The sequence below is a fragment of the Planococcus citri genome, chromosome 2 (assembly GCF_950023065.1).
Source record: "Planococcus citri chromosome 2, ihPlaCitr1.1, whole genome shotgun sequence".
Classification (NCBI taxonomy): Eukaryota; Metazoa; Arthropoda; class Insecta; order Hemiptera; family Pseudococcidae; genus Planococcus; species Planococcus citri.
Genome location: NC_088678.1, coordinates 61049584 through 61071433, shown reverse-complemented (window position 1 = coordinate 61071433; position 21850 = coordinate 61049584). Strand labels below are relative to the sequence as shown.

At 34.1% G+C, this 21850-nt stretch overlaps 1 protein-coding gene across 1 annotated transcript; it reads left to right on the top strand.

Moving 5' to 3' along the window:
• The first annotated feature begins 422 nt into the window (after positions 1-422).
• LOC135836905 (early endosome antigen 1) lies at positions 423-21728 on the top strand. Its single transcript, XM_065351976.1, has 44 exons — positions 423-955; positions 7841-7951; positions 8049-8150; positions 8229-8336; positions 8630-8757; positions 8843-8949; positions 9021-9173; positions 11811-11951; positions 12060-12325; positions 12404-12557; positions 12635-12757; positions 12856-12984; positions 13313-13403; positions 13597-13718; positions 13783-13923; positions 13994-14115; positions 14771-15011; positions 15087-15152; positions 15222-15387; positions 15489-15701; positions 15803-15922; positions 16027-16178; positions 16760-16885; positions 16988-17158; positions 17293-17430; positions 17502-17612; positions 17696-17849; positions 17924-18050; positions 18125-18239; positions 18319-18480; positions 18554-18889; positions 18960-19127; positions 19203-19358; positions 19435-19542; positions 19610-19783; positions 19871-19942; positions 20020-20065; positions 20151-20295; positions 20363-20486; positions 20558-20667; positions 20757-20913; positions 21036-21160; positions 21333-21450; positions 21541-21728. Exons 2-44 carry the CDS (start codon positions 7854-7856, stop codon positions 21622-21624), a joined length of 5970 nt encoding a protein of 1989 aa, XP_065208048.1. The 5' UTR covers positions 423-955; positions 7841-7853; the 3' UTR covers positions 21625-21728.
• The last annotated feature ends 122 nt before the right edge of the window (positions 21729-21850 follow it).

Sequence of the window (21850 nt, the reverse complement as noted above, 5' to 3'; positions counted from 1 at the left end):
CAATAACGTAACTGTCACGTTGGAAAAAATTTTCGTCAGGGATATTGCACCATATTCAGCATGGTGACGACTGTAGGTAGGCAAAGGTAGCATCGCATCGTACACATCGCCATCGCGTGTACACGATTGAGACGTATCCACCGCACATCAACCCCCTTTGCGATCTCAAGTACCACAGCAGTCTTGGTATGGTAGGTAATCACACCGACAATATATACGAGTATACGACGCAAACAGCAGGAAATACGTTTGAAAAAAAATTCCAAGCTAACCCTTTTCTTCTGCCCATTCCCTTCGGTAAATTCCGGTCATCGCGGTATGGGTAAATATACCCGACTTGTGTACACAAATTATACTACAGATAGCGCCTGAACGTTTTTCTAAACGCATCCTCACGCACACAACAGAAAAATACCTCCTCGTGCTATCTTTACTAACATTTTAGAATGATTTAACTGCGACTATTTTTATAAAACAATGTAAAGACCAACACACACATTGCGCTCGACTCAGGTGAGAGTACGCGAAATTTTTTCACTGCTGTGGTTTTTCTTTCTCTTTCTACTCGTATCTATTTGCCGGCTACGACACTTTGTAATGACCGTGCTTTTTTTTCGCCCCCTAATGGTTAATTAGCCTGTAATAATTAAACGTTTTTGTCTATTTTCGCGGCGGTCTAACGGTGGTGATCGATGCGGGTATTATTTATTTCGATTCGAGTATTTAATAAGCGGTGCTGGAGGTGTGTTTTTTTCACACCATATTATAGTGATAGTGGTGCTCTTTAATAATCTAATTGCGCGTTAATGTGCCGGCTGTTGTGCTGATAAAAATGTGCATATTGGCGATATTTTTATCCGAGTGACCGCTCTGTGTCTCCTGGTTTCATACCTTCTGCAAGACTGCCACTGCCAGCCTACCTATTAATTAATGTATTTCGCCGAAATTGACTCAAGTAAGTGACTGGAACACGAGCAGACTAAGATATGCATATAAGTAGACCGTACTATATCGTGATTTCTTGGATCTTATACAAAAAAAAATCTACCGTCATCAACCCCCTGTCTTCTCTCCCCCTCCTCCTGGCCTGGTGTATTTGACGTGAAAAACTACGTGCTTACGTACGTCAGTAGGTAGGTAGGTAGGTACTCGTACACGTAAAATGCTTACGTAGCTTTCATTTCCGGTATCATCGTGATCTTCATCATCATATGTATAGTGGATGTTTGTATAGAGTCGACGACGTCACGAAACTCGAAAGTTGAGGTGCATACTAAATGATCACGTGTCTGCTGATACCGTGAAAGTTAATAATTAACGAGAAAAAAAAATTAACTAGCGGGATACATTTTGTTGAATTTTTGTTACGGTTGAACGAGCCAAATCAACGATAGAGGGAGAGGGAGGGGGGAGGGAAGAAGAGAAAAATTTCAATTGGTTAGTAGGGTAGTGGAGAAGCAATGTGAATTGAGCCATGAACGGAGAGGGAAGGGGAACTAGTAATTTGTAAAGAGTTCAATGAAAAGTCCAAAATCGAGATGATTCGACTTCAGGGATTAAATTAAAGGTTTTTTGCGTGTGGGCGGAAGGGGGGGGGGTTCAACCAAAAATTTAAAGGGCTCGTTTGGAGGCGTAGAGGGGATGGGGTTGGGCCGAAAATTTGTAGACCAGTTTTGCCGAATAAAACAAAAAATGAAAAAACAAATTCTGTCAGTTGAAAAAATTTTCGTTTTCCCTGTTCAATTTTTAGAATCCTCAAACATGGAATTTTTTATTCTGTAAAAGAGAAATAAATTAGCTCGAGCGTAGCCAGGGCAAAATGTTTCGAAAATTCGTATTTTGATCGGCGAAAAAAAAGTTTTCATGTGCAGAATGTGATTTTTTCTCCTCGGTTACAAAACTTTAGAATTTGAAAGGATGGTTCTTTTTTCAGAAATTCCAACTTTGAAAAAAAAATGCAAATAGATTTGAACGAACTGAGGGCAAAAGATTTCGAAAATTCGTATTTTGATAAGTGAAAGAGATTAATTTTTTTTTTAATGTAAGGAGCTTAATTTTTTTTGGTTTAAAAATTTAAAAATTTAAATTATAGTTTTTTCGAAATCCCGACTCTGAAAAAAAAAACCGAATGAAGTGAGGGCAAAATATTTCGAAAATCTGAGTTTCGAGAAGTAAACCACATTATTTTCTATTTTAGGAGTTTATTTATTGATTTAAATATTTTTTGAGTGTGAATAATAGATAACTAACCTTACTGCCTGAGTCAAGCGAGGGGCGAAGTTTTCGAAAATTTATAATTTAAGAAGTAAATTATCAAGTATTTTTTTTTTTTTTTACAAGAAGTCAATTTCTCCACAGTTGACTTTCGCTCGGGCAAAAAGCTTTCAAAAATGTGTAATTCAAGTTCCAAAAAAGTCGGAAAAATAGTCTCTTTATATTTACACCAAAAATGCTCAAAATTTACCAGCTTCATCAACATTTTCCGACTTTGGGTGGGGGGGGGTGTAGTCTATCCTCTTTCCTACACCTTCTTAGTTTCATCCCTGTCTTCGAATATTATGGCATGGAATCATTGGAATCATGGAAAAAAACAGTTAATGAATTTTGAAAAAATTTGAAATCATGAACATGAAGTAATTTGACCAAGTGAATTTAGAATCGAAGGAAATTCCTCATCATTATCGTCATCACACCAAAATATGACAACAATTTTCATGCATGCTGAAAATACTAAAATTTCAATTTCGTTAATTTTTCTTCCCCCTCTATCCTTTCTAACTGTTTTTCATAGAGTTTTTCTGTTTTTTTTTTTAGCTTCAGTTACCTCCCCTCTCCCCCCCAAAAAAAGTTTGGGCGAATGCTTGCAATAACAACGTAAAACAAAATTGAAAAACAGCGTGATTTTTGGTAATGTCTCCCAACATTGCATACAAAATATGAGCAAAACGAAGTGACGAATTTTTCAAAAAATTCTGTATGAGACGCAAAGAAAACAAATCATCATTAAAATTTATGGAAATGGAAAAAAATTAAATCAAAAAATCTTTTTAGAGTTGGAGTTTTGGTTTTAGGGAAAGTTGAAAGATTATACTACAGTTATGCAATTTCAGTCGATAAATAAGCATTTTAGGAAAAAAGTTACGAGAAGCAAATAAAATTTCCAATTTTTTATGTGTGATTAAATTTTGCATATTGATTAACGGTTGAAGAGATTAGCTGAAACCGTCTCGGATCTACACAGTACGCACATGAGGTTGACCATTTTTATCATTTACTGCGAGCAAATATCAACAAGTGTTGGTTTTTGGTTTTGGAAATTTGACGTTTGAATTTGGTTCATTTTTGATTCACGATTTTAAAAATTCAACGCCTGAACGACTGATGATTCGATATTTCACTAGAGCTCCTTATTTCATTAATCATTACACAGATTTTCTATAAGGAAATCTTGAACTAGAACAAATTGCCCTCTTCGTCTACCTTTCTCAACAGCTCCACCGGTTTCTTCAAAATGACGAAAAAATCATACTCGCATTTTTCAGATTACGTTATTGAAAGAGAAAGGCAAGTGGGGGGGGGGATTTTCGTCAAACCCAGATCTTTCTGGAAAGCTGTAAAATGAAATGAAAATAAGATTTGAAAAACTGCAAAGAATTATGAACCATTCAAGTGCCATTTATTTTAGAAATTGAATTCCAAATTTGTTTTTGATTGAAATTTTTAAAAAAGAGACAAGCAATTTTCGAATAGAAATTTCCCAACATTTTTAGAAGATTTTAAATTACGAAATGAAGGATGGAAAAACAGATTGGAAAAATCAAAATTGAAGTTGACTCCCTCCCACTCCTCCTCTTCCTCCTCCTCCTCTTTTCCCTCTTTTCAATCACGTTGGCTTTTCATTTTTTTTTACTAAAAACTGAAACGTTCGGAATTGATCGCGAAAATTTGAATTCATCCTTTCCTCCTTTAGGTACTTCCCAATTCCCATATTATATTTCCTACAAAGTCACTATTATAAATTAAAATGATGGGTTTCATTTCATCGATTTTTTTTTTCTTCAATAATCGAATGGTCTCGAACAAATCCTTAATGCAACAATCATGGGAAAAATTTGAAAATTGTTACGTATAAGTATCTCCTCAAGAGAATTATCCCATTACAGGACACGTTTGATACGATCTGTTCAGTACTAATTTTGCTAATGCGTCATGTCAACATAAAAAATAACGCTATAATTTTTCGTTATATGCGATGAATTCCCCTGCGCAAAAAGTACGATGAGATTTGCAACGAGCATTGTGTACTTGTAATACATATTACTTATTCGTATTATTGCTCGCCGAGTTTTATGATTTCTAGTAACGATTAATTTCTCTAAATATGAATTTCGTGGAATGAATGTAGAGAAGTTATGGTATTCACTTAATTAACGAACGATGAAGAAGTGAGGGAAATAATACTTTAACGGGAGGGAAAGAGTGTATTACTATCAGGCAAAATGTAGACCTACGTGGTTTTACTCTCAAAGAAGGATTACTTGAGCAAAAAGGACAGTTACCTAATGGCATAAATAAGCAGAAGAGAAAATATGTTAAGCTTATATTGGAGCAGAGCGAAAAATAAAGCTTAGTATCACTGCAGATTTTGACGAAAACTGGTGAGAATAGAGAGTTAGAGACTATACACAGAAATGTGTCGAGGCTCCAAATCTTGGGCAATCCCTCTTCACTTCACTTGAAAAGGCACGATTTGAGTTTTCAAACTTTGCTGACACATCGACTTTGAAATTAGGCACGAAATGAAGATTTCTTATCAATTTGATGGAATTTTTTCAATATTGAAAATACCATTTTGGAACAATATAGATTTATTCTCAACCGGCTACAGAAATACTCGGCTCTCAAAATACTTTTTTTTACATTATTATTTTAGTGAATGTTCGAAAAATCCCACTGAGAAAAAATGTACTTGGAGAATTTGGTCGAAATTTTTTTTAAACATGAAAAAAAAACCTAAAAATTCAGACTTGTACAGTTGGTAGTAAGTATATCGTTTCATCGGGGTGCAGATTTTTTTTTACCTGCCTAAGCTCAGCTCCTAAACCGCTGGAAGGCTCAATTTTTTTTTGCAATTCTCATGTTTTTTCGAAAAATTTTCAAAATTTTTGCATTTTTTCTGTTTGCTTACCTACTTACATAAATTTTTATTTTATTTAAAATAAATTTTTTGACAAAATTCAAAAGCATGAAATTTTTGAAAATTTTAGTTTTTTATCAATATTCTGAATAAGTTGAATTTTAAATTTCAAAATGAAACTTTTTCAAAATCGAAAATTTCTTAGACATTTGACTTAGTTTCATTCCAATTTTGTCGTCATATAAAAATTGTCATTTCATGAAGTATCAAAGCGGTCAAAAAAAGTAGTGAAATTTTTCCTTATTGGGTTCTATAAAAAGTTGAGGAAGTAGAATTCGGACATGTTTCTGGAGATATGAGTGATGACTTGAATTAATTTTTTTTTCAAACATCACCACCTAATTTTTCAGTTAAACTCTTCGCATAACAATTTTTGACATTTATCGACAGTATTCTTTAGGGACGTTAAAGGGTAAATTCACTTGATGAAATAAAAATTTTCAGAAATTTTGAATTTTGATTGACCTTTTTCCATTTAATTTTTCATCAAATCACAACGTTTTGTTCCTATTATTGCTTTGATTCAAGTAGGTACTGTAGCTTACTAATCATCAAACTAAGAATAACAACAAATATGATTTATATAATACATGCATAGACCTAAATGAGATCTTTCGGAAACTTTTTAAGAGTTGAACGCACCCCTTCTCTAACCATCATTAACTGTCAAATGATTGATTCAGCTATACTTTGATGATTAATTTTTCCCTAAATTAATTCTGGACGAAAGAGAGTGATAGGGAGAAATGAGAAAAAAATTGCGTATGCACTCCTAAAAAATATTAAAAATAACATAGGTAGGTACCAAAAAACCTGTCCTTACCCAATAATAGTTGATAATATTTTTTTATCACTCTCAGTGGCCAGTGATTCTTCTCTAACATAAAATTTTTCCTCAAACGTAAATTGGAGATCTGAAAAAATGAACAAAATTCCAATTTTTAGTCCATCTGATGCTTATGTGAGCATGTTGATTGTTGACAAAAATCAAAATACGTAACTCCAAAAAAAAAGTAGTTTCATATAAAAATAGAAACTAGAAATACACAGTAGAAAAATTTTACCAAAAAATTACTCATATTATTTTCTTTTAAGAAAATATTGACTCAGAAAATAATACGAATTTTCTGTCACCCCCTAGGAAATCTTGTCAAGTAGGTACGAGTAATTAAAACTCATTCGATAGATAAATTAGCTTTTATTCTATTTCTGAATGGTTTGAGAGCATTTTTTGATCACAAAGAATAAAATTATCGACCTAGAGTAGCTGGAAGTGATGCACTCACTTTTTTTTCTGGAAAAATAATCGATCAGTGGGTAATGTTTTAATTTTGAAGATGAAAAATTACAAAGTAATCCACTCAGTTTCACTATTATTTTGATAAAATTACAAAATTGTCTAAAAATTTACATCCGAACCTATCAATAATCCCCTTCAAGTACCTACCCAGTTTTGAACCAAAATTTTCTTTTAGGATCTGAAAAAAATATAGGAGGAAGGGTGAAGAAAGCTGTTGAAAAAAATTATGGCCTGTTTCTTAAGTTAAACGTTATTTAAAATACAATTTTTTTCATATATGTACCTGAGGGGGGAACGGGGGGAGGGGGGTTAAAATTCTCAGAAAAATCATATCTACAAAGCAAGAAAGAACTTCTTATTTTGTTAAATATTTCTGATATTTTTGAAATAAGACCACATATACTTTTTAAATTTAATCTAAAATATAATTAATTTTCTTCTAACATCTCCACGCCACCTATTCTACTGTTTCCAAAAAAAAAAAAAAAAAAATCATAAAAAGTATTCTGAAGCAATATTTTGAACCCAGCAAAAAATTCGAACGAAGCACAAACATACTAAATTCAAGTTCACAATATCTTAAACTATCATTCTACATCACCGACGAAAAAAAAAATGCCAAAAATCTAGAACTAGGGGATTTAGGAACAAATTTTTTCGCTAATAATTCTGTCATGTAATTTCGACTATAAATCCAATAAAGTGCCCTATATCTGCCAAAACCTCGCAGATAACCATCATAGGATTTTTTCTCTCTTTGTTCGAATTAAATATCAGTCCTTCATCGGAGCTGACTCCGAATAAAATACAATACGTTTATAAAAAAAAAAAATCCACAATGCGAAAAAAATGACCCGAATATGCGTACACTTGAATAAAAAAAAAAAGGAAAGAAAAAGGAACACACCGGTGTGAATGGAGTTGAAATGTTGGCAAAATATCAGATCATTTTGCATCGCGAATACGTATCGTACACGAGACGTGAGACGTGTGGCGAATATAACGTTGAATTTTGTAAATTGAAGACTTAATTAAGGGCGCCCTGGTACACGTACAACGAGCTTAACGAATTTTAATCCGTTCAAATGTGGTAAAAAAGTTAACTAGCGCGCGTTTTTGTTTTGACCAATCTATAAATAAGCCCTAATCGATGAAAAGAAATAATCCTAGACTGGTATGTTGCTTAGGAACCGATGAACGATGTGGCTAATGTCCACATGTTTCTAAAACACCATAGTTGTACTAGAAAGTAGAATGTTCAAATTATATGTTTGAAAAAGAGAGAGAGAGGAAAAAAAGACAACGATGTATATTAACTCGATGATGGTATTTTATGATTTCAGCCAGTTGCACGAGATGCAACATATTAAACCTATGGGAAAGGGGGACCCTTTGTGTCCACTGGGATTCCATCCTCAAGTACGATGGCCTACCAGATGCAAAAGATGTTTTAGGTGTGTATTTTCACAAGTTCATTGACCTATCAAAAGGCCCAGTTTAGTTTAGAGCAAATCAAATACTTATGATTGAGCTTTTGGTGGCATCTTTCAGAGACTACAAAGAACACGGAAATCGTAATAAAGACCAAGACTATAAATTAAAAAGAAACGATACAACAGCTTCATCTCCTACTCTTTCATCATGGAATTCAAAGTAAGATAACAAGAGCTCAACTTTCAACACGAAAATCTCGTCCGACATTACTCAAAAATCTTTCTTCTTTATTCGCAGACCAGTCGAAGAAAAAAACAACGGAACCATTGGTACCAGATCATGGACCAGTACGAGTAATTTAAACATAGACAGCACATCTGCCCCAAAAAACTACGAAAATTCCAAGTGAGTTTGAACTCGTAGACGATTATTTTTAATGAACTTGATTACTCATCTAGTAGGTACTCGGAGTATATTTCAAAATCTACGTCATATACAAAGTTTAACCATTGACACCTGCTTTTCGTATGTCATTCATTAAACAGCTTCTATGTAAACTGGCATCTACTCAAAAATTTAATTCAAGGTGTATTGTATGAAGAAGGGCAAAAAACTAAACGAGCGAGACGCATATTTTCCTAAATAGGGTGCACAACTTACAGTACGTACAGTTGATTGGCTGTGTGTTATTTTTACAGAGCTTCGTCGTGGACTTCGACTCCAGATTTAGATAAATTGTCTAACGATACAAAGCCTTCTGTAGAAACTACCGCCAGTGTGACTTTGCCTAGGAGAAGGCCGCAGCCAAAAAATGATGAAAACTCGGGTAAGTGGAGGGAATTTCAAGATGAGGGGGGGAGATGAAATGATTTACGGATAGGTAGCCTATATTGATTTTAAGATATTTACAGAAGATGATTATCGTCGTACGCAGTACACGGTTCGAAGGCGAACCAGTTCCAATTTACTCAACAAGATTTCTACCATTGAAGAGAACGATTCGACTAAAAAGAATGAGGTGAGATGTGAATTTATGAAGAACTATCTAAATGAATTATTTTTCTATACTTATCACGTTTGTATTTGCAGGTGAATTCAGTCAATTACACAAATAATAACGAGCTTAGGAATAATATCCCCAATGACTGCAAAGATGATGCTGAATCTGATGTATTTACGGATGCTGCAAGCACCATACATACCGATGATACTGAGACTATTGTTAATAGTGATATTTTACAGGTAAAGTGGACATTATTTGATTCTATACAGACTTTGGCGTAAATAAACCAAATTGTGGAGATGAAATTATAATAACCTGAGTGGAGTGCACAACTTGCTTTCTCAAAAAATAATTTTTACAAAAATTTAAATTATATTAAAAATTATATGAACCTAGATCGATCTCTGAGTGCACAACTTCTCAGATCAATGGAAGTTGAAAATTGACAAATAATGCCAGGTTTTTCGATTGGACTTTATACAAAGCCTCCCGAACCCCTTTGCCCCATTTACTCAAATTCTGAAAAAGCACAACTATTCGTAATTATTGAACCTGAAGTTGCGCTTATGTGAGCTTATAAATTTTCACCCCCCCTCCATGACGAGAGGGCTGGGGGTAAATATGGAGTACATTGAAAAAGAAAATTATAATCGTGTTCAGAATTCTTGCAAAGATATGAATCAATGTGTTGCGCCCACGGAATCATTATCTTGAATTTTTACTCCGTATATGACGAAGGGAGGGGAGGGGGAATCACTTGGATCGAGCCCAATTAGGAAATTAAGTTCATTTCCATGTTCAGCACCTCCAAAAACGTGTCAATGTATCACATGCTCTAATTTTTTGTCGAAATTTTGACCCAATTTTTAATGGGAGGGAGGGGGAGGGAGACTCTTCTACCATGTGAAAATTGTACACTCGTATTTCAATCTTTCTCACCACATTTTCTTCATAAATTTGCACATTTATGTAAATTCAAAAATTAATTTGAAATGAAAATCACGTATTTTTGAGCTCCTGGCGCAGAACTCCAAACCTAAAGAAATGGTTTAGATTCAACATTTCGTCAACATTTTAGCTGGGAAAAATAAGGATGCTTGAAAACTGCAATTACATGACCTAAGGTTCAAAATCTTCAAAACTACCCAGTTAGAAAATAATCACATCAGTTGAAAATGAGTAGGAAAAAATGAAAGGTTGCTAATTTTGCTGAGATTTAAATATGCGCTTGATGTATTTCGAGTTGATATTAGTCTGGGCACAAATTTCAGCCGTAAAGGTCAACCGGAAAGGGAGTCAAGGATTCCCAAAATTAAGCAATCCAACTTTTCAAATAAAAATATTATAAAACAGAAAATTGACGAATTTGGTCAAAATTTAGGTTCATTGTGTAGTTCGACGTTTTAAAAATATATTGCGAGAGAAAAAATGTTTCACCATAACTGACCACTTCAGGCGAAAAAATACGTGTTTTTAAATGGTGTTATGGTCATGTAGCAGCAGCTAGCAGTCGAAAAATTCTTCAAAAAATTTTAGAGGTAGAAAATCCATCGAAAAATGTAAAAATAATTTTGTTGGTTTTTTTCTAACTTTAGACTCCCCTCCAAAGTGATTTGAAATTTTCAAAATGTATTTTGGGGTCGTTGTTGGAGTCCAAAAAAATTGGAAAATTCGGGGTCATTATCCTCGAATACCCTTCACTTTCATAAAATCTCTAAAAACTGCGGTGGAGGGGGGGGGGGGATAACACCATTCTGAATGCGGATGGAAAAGTGCTTATGCGCTCAAAAACCATTTTGCAATAAAAAATCTAATATTTTTGAACTCCTGGCGCAGAACCCAAAACTCATAAAATGATCATTTCTGAATGTAAAATTGTTATTTTTTGTAGAAAAGAAATACTAATTATTGCTTTCCAACCAATCCCTACCACGTTTTCATTAAATTTTGCGAGGTTGTTAATTCGAAAATCAATTTGAAAAGAAAAATCATGTATTTTTTATGCTCCTGGCGCAGAATCCGAAACCTCATGAAATTATAAAAACGAATTATTTTCATCAATTTCTTCAAAATTCCGACGTGAAAATAAATGAGAGGACTTTAGAAAACTGGAATTTAATGATTTTAAGTGCAAAACTTTCAAAACCACATTTTCTATCTCAAAATTTCGAAAAAAGTAAAAAACTGGGGTCAAAACTTTCATAGAATTGATATCTACGTAATGACCTTGGGTGCATAACTTACCGCAGAGCATTTTCTAATCTACCTTAATACCCAATTTCTAGTATTATTTTACCTATTTTGAAAATTCTTGACATGGAATATTCAAAAACTCCAATTCAAAAAATTGGCATTTTCAAGGAAGCTCTAGGAAATTATTTAATGATCAAAATTACAAATTATTTCAATTTGATAATTTTTCTAAAAAGTGTTATGGAAGTTTTTAGAAATTTCTAACAACCTTGAGTGCATAACTTACAAAGGTTTTCCAAGCTCATTATCATCAGTCCTCTGTTTTTTTTTTTTTTTTTTTTTCTAAACATAGGGTCAATAATTGAAAACTAAATACATCAATGGAACGTTCACAGACAATTTTATTGATCTTAAGAGTGCAAAACATACGGATCTGAATTTTTCTAACCTTAAATTTTGGATGAAATTGAAAGACCTGGGGTCAAAACCTTCATCAAATTGATATGGAAAGACCTTTCTAAAAAAAAATTGAATGACTTCGGGGGCAAAACTGGGACATTTAGGAACCTTCTGGAAAATAATAATGACCTTGAGTGCACAACTTACTTACAAAAATTCTTTATGCGGAATGTTGAACACCTTCAACATTAGGTACCTAATCCTTTTTTTTTGTATATTTCTAGGAGCAAGTAGAAAGCTTAAAATTAGAACTATCTGGTATGAAAATGCGTTGTGAGAAAGCAGAAAAAGAGAAAAACGATATGCTGATGAGAAGGGTTGCCTCTTTGGACAATTCGATGTCAACCAAAACAACATCATCTGAGGTACCATTAATTTCACCTATACCTACAATACCTACATGTATTCTTACCTACTTAAGTACTTGATAGATTTCGCATTTATTCCACACTGACTCCTAATTCCATTCACAGCTGACCAAACTTCAAGAAAAAATAAACAATTTGAACGAAACGTGCGAAAATTTGCAAAAAGAAAAGAAAACTCTGATGAAAAAAATCGAAACACTGGAAAACAAAAAATCCAATAAATCTTCTACTGATTCGGAAATCGAAACTCTCAAGTCAAAATTACACGCAGCCGAGTCATTATGTGAAGAGTTGATGGACGAGAATGAAGAAATGAAGCGTGAATTGAAAGATATGGAGTACGAGATAGAGGAAATGCAAGATAATTTCAGGTAAACACTCTTTCTCCCTTTTTCAACTGATTTAGGTCAAATTTCGATCGAAGAGAATGAATCATTCATTTTTTCCAGAGACAATCAAGCCGATGAATACTCGTCGATTAAAAAAGAACTCGAGCAGACAGCAAAGAACTGTCGAATTCTATCGTTCAAGTTGAGAAAATCTGAACGAAAAGTAGAACAATTAGAGGCTGATAAATTTGAATCAGAAAGGAAATCTAGAGAGGTTAGCTACTCGCAATATCGAGCTCGCACGCACATTCGGCAAATCAGGCATTAAAAATTACCTTATTTCACTTGCAGGCTGTTTTAAAACTGCAAAAAGAACTAGAGGAAGTGAACGAGAAGCTGAAGTTGAGTAGTAACGAAGACGTTAAGAAGAAAGCTCCAATGTTAGGAAACATTCCAAAAACCCCCTCCGGCGAAGTAAGCCTTCTTTTCGTACAGGCTGCCAATTTATTCACCTTGCACTGCACATTCTGTATAATCTACATACATATGTACGATCTATGTGTATTTGACAGAAAGTTTCAAGAGCTTCGCTAACCAGAGGCGGATCACAAGAAGATCCAGCTCAACTTTTACGAGACTTACAAGACTCGATAGAACGAGAGGCGGATCTTCGCGAGCAACTACGCTACGCCGAAGAAGAAGTTAGTAATTCAGTATTGCGTAAGGGACGAGATGTCGATCTAAAATCCGTATTCTTCTCTATGTCCATCTCCATAGTACATAACTCGATGGGGTACTTGTTGACTCCATCGAGACCATTCACGACGCTCATGTTAGGTAATTCTCGATTTTAACGCGAATGCGCGGTGTTTATGTCCTGCAACCTATAAGCACGTGGTCTCGATTTTTTATACTTTTTTTTTTCTTGGCACAAATCCATGCAGAGAGGATAAAACTGTTATACAGGGCGAGCTCGAAAACCAAACCGTCATTATTCGATTCCTATAATAACTCTATTATTTGTTCTAGGCTCAAAATTTGCGTAAGAAGGTTTCCCGTGTTGAAGATGATAACGAATCCTTACTTATGCAATTGAAGAAAATGGCTACAAAAGCCAAAAGTGAGACATTCTATACTTCTATGTGTGCACGATTCGTCTCATCCAAGCTTTTGTAACCATTTTGCATGCACATATTTAACGCTTTTACATCGGTTTTGTGTGCTCTAATAATTAATGTTTTTTGAGAATGCAAACCTGATATTAGCGCTGAGCTTTGATATGTCTTATTTACTCTTTTTTTTTGATTACTCAGGTCGTAAATCCAGTCCTACGCATTCCCGTTTAAATCCCGAATCTGCTGCCGAGAAAGATGAAGGTATATCAGATGACGATGATCCGACAGAACTTAGATTATTATTAGAGCTTAATGAACAAGTAAGTTCACTCAATAAAGTAATAGCTTCCTATAAATCATTTCCTTATCCCAATGTATCCTTAGGAGACGGCTGTGTTACGTAAAAAAGTAGAAGAATTAGAAGAAAACTGTGATATTTTAAAGAGGAAAGCATCTGACCTTCAGGATAAGCTTTTAACAAAGGATCAGAAGATTAATCCACTCGGCAAGAGGGAATCTAACAAAGTAACTTTAATTTCTAAACAATTTTCCAACAACCTCGAACCTATTCTCATCCTTCGAATAATCTTCACAGCTTCTCGAAGCTGAAATAGCAGATCTCAAGAACAAATTATTAGAAAAAGATCGCGAATGTAAGCAACTGGATTCGGAATTGTCTTTAATCAAGAAGAAATCGAAGAATTTACAAAAAACCAGGTTAGTTTCTCAGAAACGAAACATCGAATGCTGAAAATCACATCAAATTTGAGATCAACGTCCTTGAAAACCATGCAATCGATATGCAACACGATTTCTTATCATTTTTCATGTTCAACCCCCTCCCCCCATCCAGATTGTTTCCAAGTACAATAGTTTCCAGAAATGAAAGCGTCAAATCCCAAAAATCACATCAAATTTGAGATCAACGTCCTTGAAAACCATGCAATCGATATGCAACACGATTTCTTATCATTTTTTAAAATTTACCCCCTCTCTTCCCCCATCTTCACCAGTTATCAATATTTTTGTGAACAAATGTCTAAGCTGGAGAAATTCATATCAAAGAAAGCAATCTAAACGAAATCTGAAAATATTTCAACTCTACTTCTTACTATCGCATCTATTCTTCAAACAGTGGGTTAGTGATTGGGGTGGTGGGAGGGGGGGGGTCGGTGCTAAAAATTGATAAAAACCCTTCATGCATATCGATTCCATGGTTTTCAAAGATGCTGATTTCAAATCCGATAATATTTTCCACCGAAAACCAACCCTACTCTTGTACTAAATCGTGCTCGTGCTGCAAAAAAATCACTCACCTCAGCACCCTCTACAATGCACATTAAAATGTCCAGTAGATTTTTTATCCAAATAGATCGTTGGATGGTGATCAGTCTACTATCGATTCGCAACGTCAGCTGAAAATAGTCGAGCAAGAAGTGAGCGTACTCAGAGCACGAATATCTTCATTGGAAAATGAAAATGAACAGCTTCAAGCTGCCAGTAAACAACTCACTATTACTAAACTATCGAAAAAAGCAAGTTCTCAGAACGAGACTGAGCTTAAAACCAAGATATCATCTTTGGAAAAACAACTGGCAGAAAAACGTTTATCGGTAAGCTTTTTGAAATTTCATTCAATCAATGTGGGTAAAATTTAGGCTCGAAAAATCGATACTTTATTTTTTCAGAAAATCAAAGAAACTAATAAAAAAGCTGGCGAAGAGATTGAACAATTACAGCGCAAGGTTACCGAGGTAAGATGAATTTTTTAAACTATCGAGATGGCCAAATCGACGAAATGAAATGTGGTTTACAACTTTCAGCTCGAATCGGATAATGCGAGACTGATTACGAATTTGAAAGTTTTAAAAGAAGGTAATTTGGACGGTATTAAAGAATTACACGGTAAAAGGACGCCAAAAATAATATCAGATACGACTTCCAAAGCTGCCCTAAAAACCATGATACAAGAATTAGAAAACGAAATAGGTTCGTTCAACTTTTTCTTATATATTTACCTACCCAGTATTTGCTACTGTACTTAGCCTGTATTTTGTCTAATAACTTTTTAATTATTTTTGTTTCCACAGACGAGATTTTATTCAGCCAAGAAAAGTGCCTCTCATTATACAAAGAGAAACTAGAAAAAGAATCCAATAGTCAAGATAAAAAACACTTGATTTTAGAATTAGATAAGACCAAACAAACGTTGGAAAAAGTTCTAGCAGAGCAAAAAGAAGAGAAAATGAAATTCGAAAAAGAAAAGGAAAAACTACTCAATGATAAGAAGAAACTTGAAAATGGTTTGAACCAAGTTTTTTAAAATTGTTTAACATAATTTTCATTCCAATTTAAATATCTAGGTACTTATTTTATATGACACGCTTTTCTTCTTTTGTTTTAGCTCGAAGTAAATTAGAAGGTGCTAAAAATAAAGAAAAAGAAAACGAAGAAGAGAAAAAGAAATTGCAATTACAATTAGAAGAATTAAAGGAACAGATGACACGTCTGACTAAAGAGCTTAGTAAGCTATTCGTGAATTTTCTTCGCGGTTTAATTAATTTAGGTCCTTTTGAAAAGTTCGACAGTTCCATTTACCTACTCATTTTTTCTTCCTTCTTATGATAGAAAATTCTCAAGAAAAACAACACGAAACGAACGATCAATTATCATCTGCTTATAGCGAATTGGAAGAAAAAAGAAAATTAGTAGATAAATTGAAAATTGAATGCGAAAGTGCTCGAGATACGATCAAAGAAGATGGAAAATTGAAATCAGAGGTAGGTATAGGTACTTAAGTCATGAAATAAGCAAGGCTGCATTATGAGGTCTCGCAGAGCACACTTCTTTGTCAGAATTCCTCTGAATATAATTTTTTTCAGAGGGTGTGGGTGACTCAATATAATTTGAATTTTGATGGCGGGAGGGGGAAAGGGGAGAGGGAGGGAGAAAAATTTTCCTGAAAAGGAGCTTACGAGAATTTTTTTAAATTTTACCCACTTTTATTTTCTTTTTATATTATATTTTTTCAAATTAGAGAAGTTCTGTATCTGAAGATTTCTTTTTGACAATAGAGTTGTATATGTAAAGCTAACATTTTAAACCAACAAATTTTGTTCTTTTTTCATTGGGGGGGGGGGCTTCTTGTATTACTTTTTTGGATTTGAGAGGAATAAAAAAATATAGGAGAATTATTTTGGAAAATAAAAAAATCAAAACTCCAAATTCTGAAAATTTTTCATTTTCTCTAAGTTGTGAATAGGAAAATTTAACTACATTTAAGAACCTGAAATACATCGTTGTGTCGTCATTACATATTAATATTTCAAACGACTTTATGGATTAATTTGTTGAATGGAAGATTTCAGATAAAAAGAATAAAATCTCAGAGCTGGGGAAAAAATTACAAGAACTGGAAGAAAAATCTAGAAAATCAGAACGTTTGGTTCAAGTGAAAAAAGAAAAAATCATGACAATGGAGAAAGAAGTACGAGTTAAAAAAAATATTATAAAACCTCTCCCTTAATTTTTTTTTGTTTTTTGTAAAAAAAAATGTGCTAAAAAAACGTCCATTTTATTTCACTTTTAGCTGGAAAATATGAAAAAAGAGAATCTCTCCAAGAAAAGTGCAGAACAAGTGGAACGTGAAAAATGGACTCAAAAAGAGACTGAATTAAAGGACTCGATTAATGAATTAAACAAACAGATCAAAGCTTTGAACACCAAAGTGGAAGAAAAAGATAAAAAAATTAAAGACTTGGTAAGTACCTAAACCATTATCGAATTACCCAAAACATGTTTTAGGTTGGATCGGGGAGGAGGGGCTTTCTATTGCTTTAATTTGAAACAAAAAAATCAAACGATTATTTTATTTGAAAAAAAATTGATTTTTAGGAGGAATCAATTAAACAAAAATCACTCAATAATAAAAATCAAACTGCTGCAACATCCAATGCGAAAATTTCAGAGCTCGAATCGAAATTATCATCTGCTCAAAATGAAATTAAAACGTTAAATGACAAACTCAAACAGGTAATTAAGAACCTATCCAAAATACAATAAAAATTAGGATGAATTTCACCCAACAACATATCCTTTAATAGCTTGAAACTGAGAAACAAGAAATTGAGAAGGTGGCAGCTGCTTCGAACGATCTGAAAACTGCAGTTAAAAACTGGAAAACGAATGCTGAAAAACTGAAATCAGACTTAGAAGTAAATAATTACTCGTAAATCAATTTAAAAACCCATCTGGATTTTAAATTTACAACTGGTAACTCGAATTTCTAATTTAATAGTCTGAAAGAGCTTCCATCAAACAAATCAAAGAAGAACAAACGAAACAACTCGAAGAAAAAGATGCTGAATTGAAATCACTCAAGAAAAAGATCCTTAACGTGGGCGATAAAAAAATGAACGATATCAAGAAAGATTTTGACTCCAAGATAGAAGGTGGGCCCTTTTTCTTTCTTCTTTTTTCAATCTCTTCGAAGTACCACAGTTTTAATCTTGTTCTCATTTTCTAGACTTTAGAAAGCAGCTGGAAGGAAAACAAAAGGATTACGACGAACTTACTGCGAAATATGAACAACTGGAAGACGAACACGTTAAAATCAAAAGTCAAATGAATTTGCAAAAGGAACAAATGCAAAGGTCATTGACATGTTTAGCATTCGTATTTTAAATTGAGTGAATTTGTTTTAAAATTACATTTAATTTAATTACAGCCAGGTACTGTGTGGTCAAAGAGAGCTGGCAACGGTACAAAATGAATTACGCACCTTGAGAGAAACTTATAACAACAGACAGGATAACTGGATCAAAGAAAAATTGCGTTTGGAGGTAGGTATAATACCTATCCTAAGTCATGAAATTAAAATTAATTTGCATTATTTAATGGCCTCTTTTTTTGTACTCGTAGGAAAAAATAAAAGAGCTAGATAACCTATTACTGAACAACGAAACTTTCAAATTAGAGCACAATAAAGTTAAACTTTTGCTCGAAGTCAAAGAATCCGAACTAGAAAAACTTCATAAAGAAAGCATTCAACAACGAGACCAACTAGAACACATGAGGAAAGAAGTAGGTCTAACGATCCATAAATTGGCACGAAATAAATCCACGAAGTAATTCATTTCGTTTCCTTTCCCATTAGAATGAAGAACTGCAGAAAAAACTAGACGATTTCGATAAAGTGATCAAAGTTCAACGTAACATCGTAGCCGACGCTTCAGCTCTGGAAACCCAAATAACCGAATTAAAAGCTAAACTATACAACGAAGAAAAATCTCGTAAAGTGGAAGTGGCAGCCTTAAAACTTCGCTACGAGAACCACGTTTCAGCCATTTCAGCCGAACTAAAAGATGTTCAAGCACAAGTGATGAGATTTAAACACGAACGAAACAAGTACAAGCAGTTGTTGGAAAGTGCTCAAAAAACTGCCACAGAGAATAAACCTGCACTGTCAGCACAGCCAACCAATTCCGAAGAGGTAGGTATCGTTCTAGTAGGTTGAGAATGTCTGCAAATCTCTGAATTTTTCATGAGGTAATAAATTACAGGCTGAAGAGTTGAAATCACAAATAGCAACGCTGGAACAACAAATCAGTTGCATGGAAGATGAACTGTCCGAGGCGAGAATTGAAAGTTCTAGAATAAAGACTGAATTAGTTTCTGAAAGATCAGCGTGGGATGTTAAAGTATCAGAGATGACTTCTCGAATTAACGAAGTAAAATACCTATATTTTGATACGTACCAAGGAATTCCTTCAAGATCATATTTTCATACCTATTTTATCTTCTAGTTGGAAGAAGAAAGACTCTTCCAGTCTGGTAGAACGAAAACAGCAGGTTTAAAAACAAGAATGGAACTAGCTTGGCAAAAGGAACGCGAAGAACAAAACAGGCTTCTGCAAGAGACTTCAACATTGGCTAGAGATCTTCGTCAAACTTTATTCGAGGTAGCAGGCTGATCAACTGAAAAACTACAATTCTGATTTATTATTTTACAAAGCTGATTCTCTCTTTCTATTACAGGTGGAAAGAGAACGAGACAAAGAACGACTGGAAATTAAACGAAGACTCGAACAAATGAAAAAGAATGCTGACGAAGAGCAAGAAGAAACCAAAAAGAAGCTCCACGAAGCAAGTTTTTCAAGAAACGTCTTCTTTCAACGTCTTATCAAATTATAATTGAGTATTTTTTTTACAGTTACAATGTGATTTGCTTGAATTACGCGATGCTCATGCTAAATTGCGTACAACCAACGAAAAGTTGAGACGTGAGAAGGAAAGAACAGACAGAGATAAAGATGTAATCAGACAAACTAGTAGACCCAACGGTGCTGAATTTGATCAGAAGAAAATTAATTATATTTTAGATTTAGTAAGTATCTGGTCTTATTTCAAGAATCTCCTGCCAAACAGATACAAAGAAAAAGAACATTAACATACTTTCTGTATCACATTCTAGGTTAGTGAGTTATCAAAAACTGTACCTTTGAGCGCTGATAAAGGGCTCCCTCCAGTTCCCAATAAAAAACAAGTAAGCTTTAAATCAACATTACATTCGTAATCTATTCATTCTAAAATTTTCATTCGTCCTCATCGTCATTTTTTCAGTCTTCCTCTCGCGAATCTTCCGTTGAATTAAGAAACACATCACGTGGTAAGAGTTGCTATTCTTCCTAACACAATTTCCTCATAAAAAAAATCAGCCTCTACATCAATTAACGATACATTTTCACTTGCAGAAAGCTCGGTAGCCAAAGACGACTTCAATACTGGACAGCAACAAATCCTCCAAAGGTTATTCGAAGCAACCAGACAAATCAAAGCTAATCAATACACCCCTAATTTTAATAGGGACGTTGCCAGGAAAGCTTTTGTTTCAAGAAGGTATAACTTTAGGAATCACTTTGAACATTTCGACGTAATTCGGTTTACTAATCCATATAATTCACAGACCTGCTTCCACTGAATCGGATAAAGTTGCAGAAGTAGGAGGTGGACTTCAGAGAAGGGGTAGTTTGTACAGAAAATGTATATCTTTGGAACAAACTGCTCCAACAGGCGAGCCTCAAGAACAAGTAAGCTAGCCAGATAGATTTGAATATCCACCAGAGAGTTTAATATTATTAAAAATAATCCAATTAAATAGATGATTTGGAGAACGGACGAAGACACGGATGGAAGTTTGACCAGTTTCCAATCATTCGACGACTCGTACAATCCTCGAGCTAATATTAAATTTGATCAAACATTTGATAGGTACCTATTTAAATATAATTAACAAAATCATGGTAATCATATTCGTACAAGTTTTTCCAACTTCGATTAATTTCTCAAAACTATTACAGTCGTTTATCCGGTGGTTCAACTCATAGTGAAATGTTACCATCAACTTTGGAACGAAAAAAGAAAAAAGGCTTGTTGGGTAAACTGAAAAAATTCGCTAAATCATCTCGAAGCATCGACGATGACTCGGATACATTTCCATTAGGTTCAGCGAGTCAGGTATTGGCAATTTTCGTACCTTCGATGTTTATAAATACGTTATTTTGTAATCCAAAAATTGCCTTGTTTAGTTTACTCACAACGTCGCTTGTTACATAATAAGTTATTCCTAAACTTTTCAGGGTAATCCGGGTTCGAATAGTAGTATTTCTTCGAATATCATTCCCGATCAAGAATCCGTTCCTAGAAGAGATCTCAAAGGTCGTATTAGTGATTTGTTCAAGAAATCCGACTCGCGAAGTAACAGGTAACGTGAATTTACGAATTTTGAACATGCTAAGTTTGGTTCTATGCTAATTTAATTTAGATTCTGTTGCTTTTGCTCCCATAAATGCTTACGTAAATCGAGTCGATAAAGGTGAGTGTGTAAAGTAACCGTATTTCTGATACCTTTCTCATATACGCGAATATTTTTCCAGCATGGAACGTACGCCTAATACTACATCTTCGTTTGAAATAACCGACGGGTCTGGCACATACGATAAACGAATTACCGAAAGTCAAACGTTACCGAGAAGATCGACGTCATCCTCCACTGTAAGTAATTCAAAACAGAACACGATTATTAACGAATCTAAAATAATTAAATCGATGAAAAAAATCAGGCTAATAATAATTCCGTTTCAGAAGACTGACAAACAACTTGCACCAACACTCAGAGCCGGAGCAACGATGCCTCGAAACGTATCGCAGAAGAAACCAAGATCATAGGAAAATTCCAACTCAACGTGAATTAGGCTGGATATGATCGCGATTTATATATTTACGATTGTACTTTGCTAATTTGTAAGAAAAAAATAAAGAAATTTAAATAATGCGTTTTTTTTTGTATGTACATCGAAGCATAACAAAACGCTGAATACATGTTGAAAAATAACGATTTTATTATATTTAAATCTCAAAAGAGATAACAAATATGGCTTATTATAAATGACGT

Excerpts from the sequence above, each read along its gene's own strand:
- LOC135836905 (XM_065351976.1), top strand. The coding sequence starts at position 7,854 with ATGCAACATATTAAACCTATGGGAAAGGGGGACCCTTTGTGTCCACTG. Across the intron at positions 12,326-12,403 it reads GAAATGCAAGATAATTTCAG|AGACAATCAAGCCGATGAAT; the intron begins GTAAACACTCTT and ends CATTTTTTCCAG. Across the intron at positions 15,388-15,488 it reads AGAATTAGAAAACGAAATAG|ACGAGATTTTATTCAGCCAA; the intron begins GTTCGTTCAACT and ends TTGTTTCCACAG.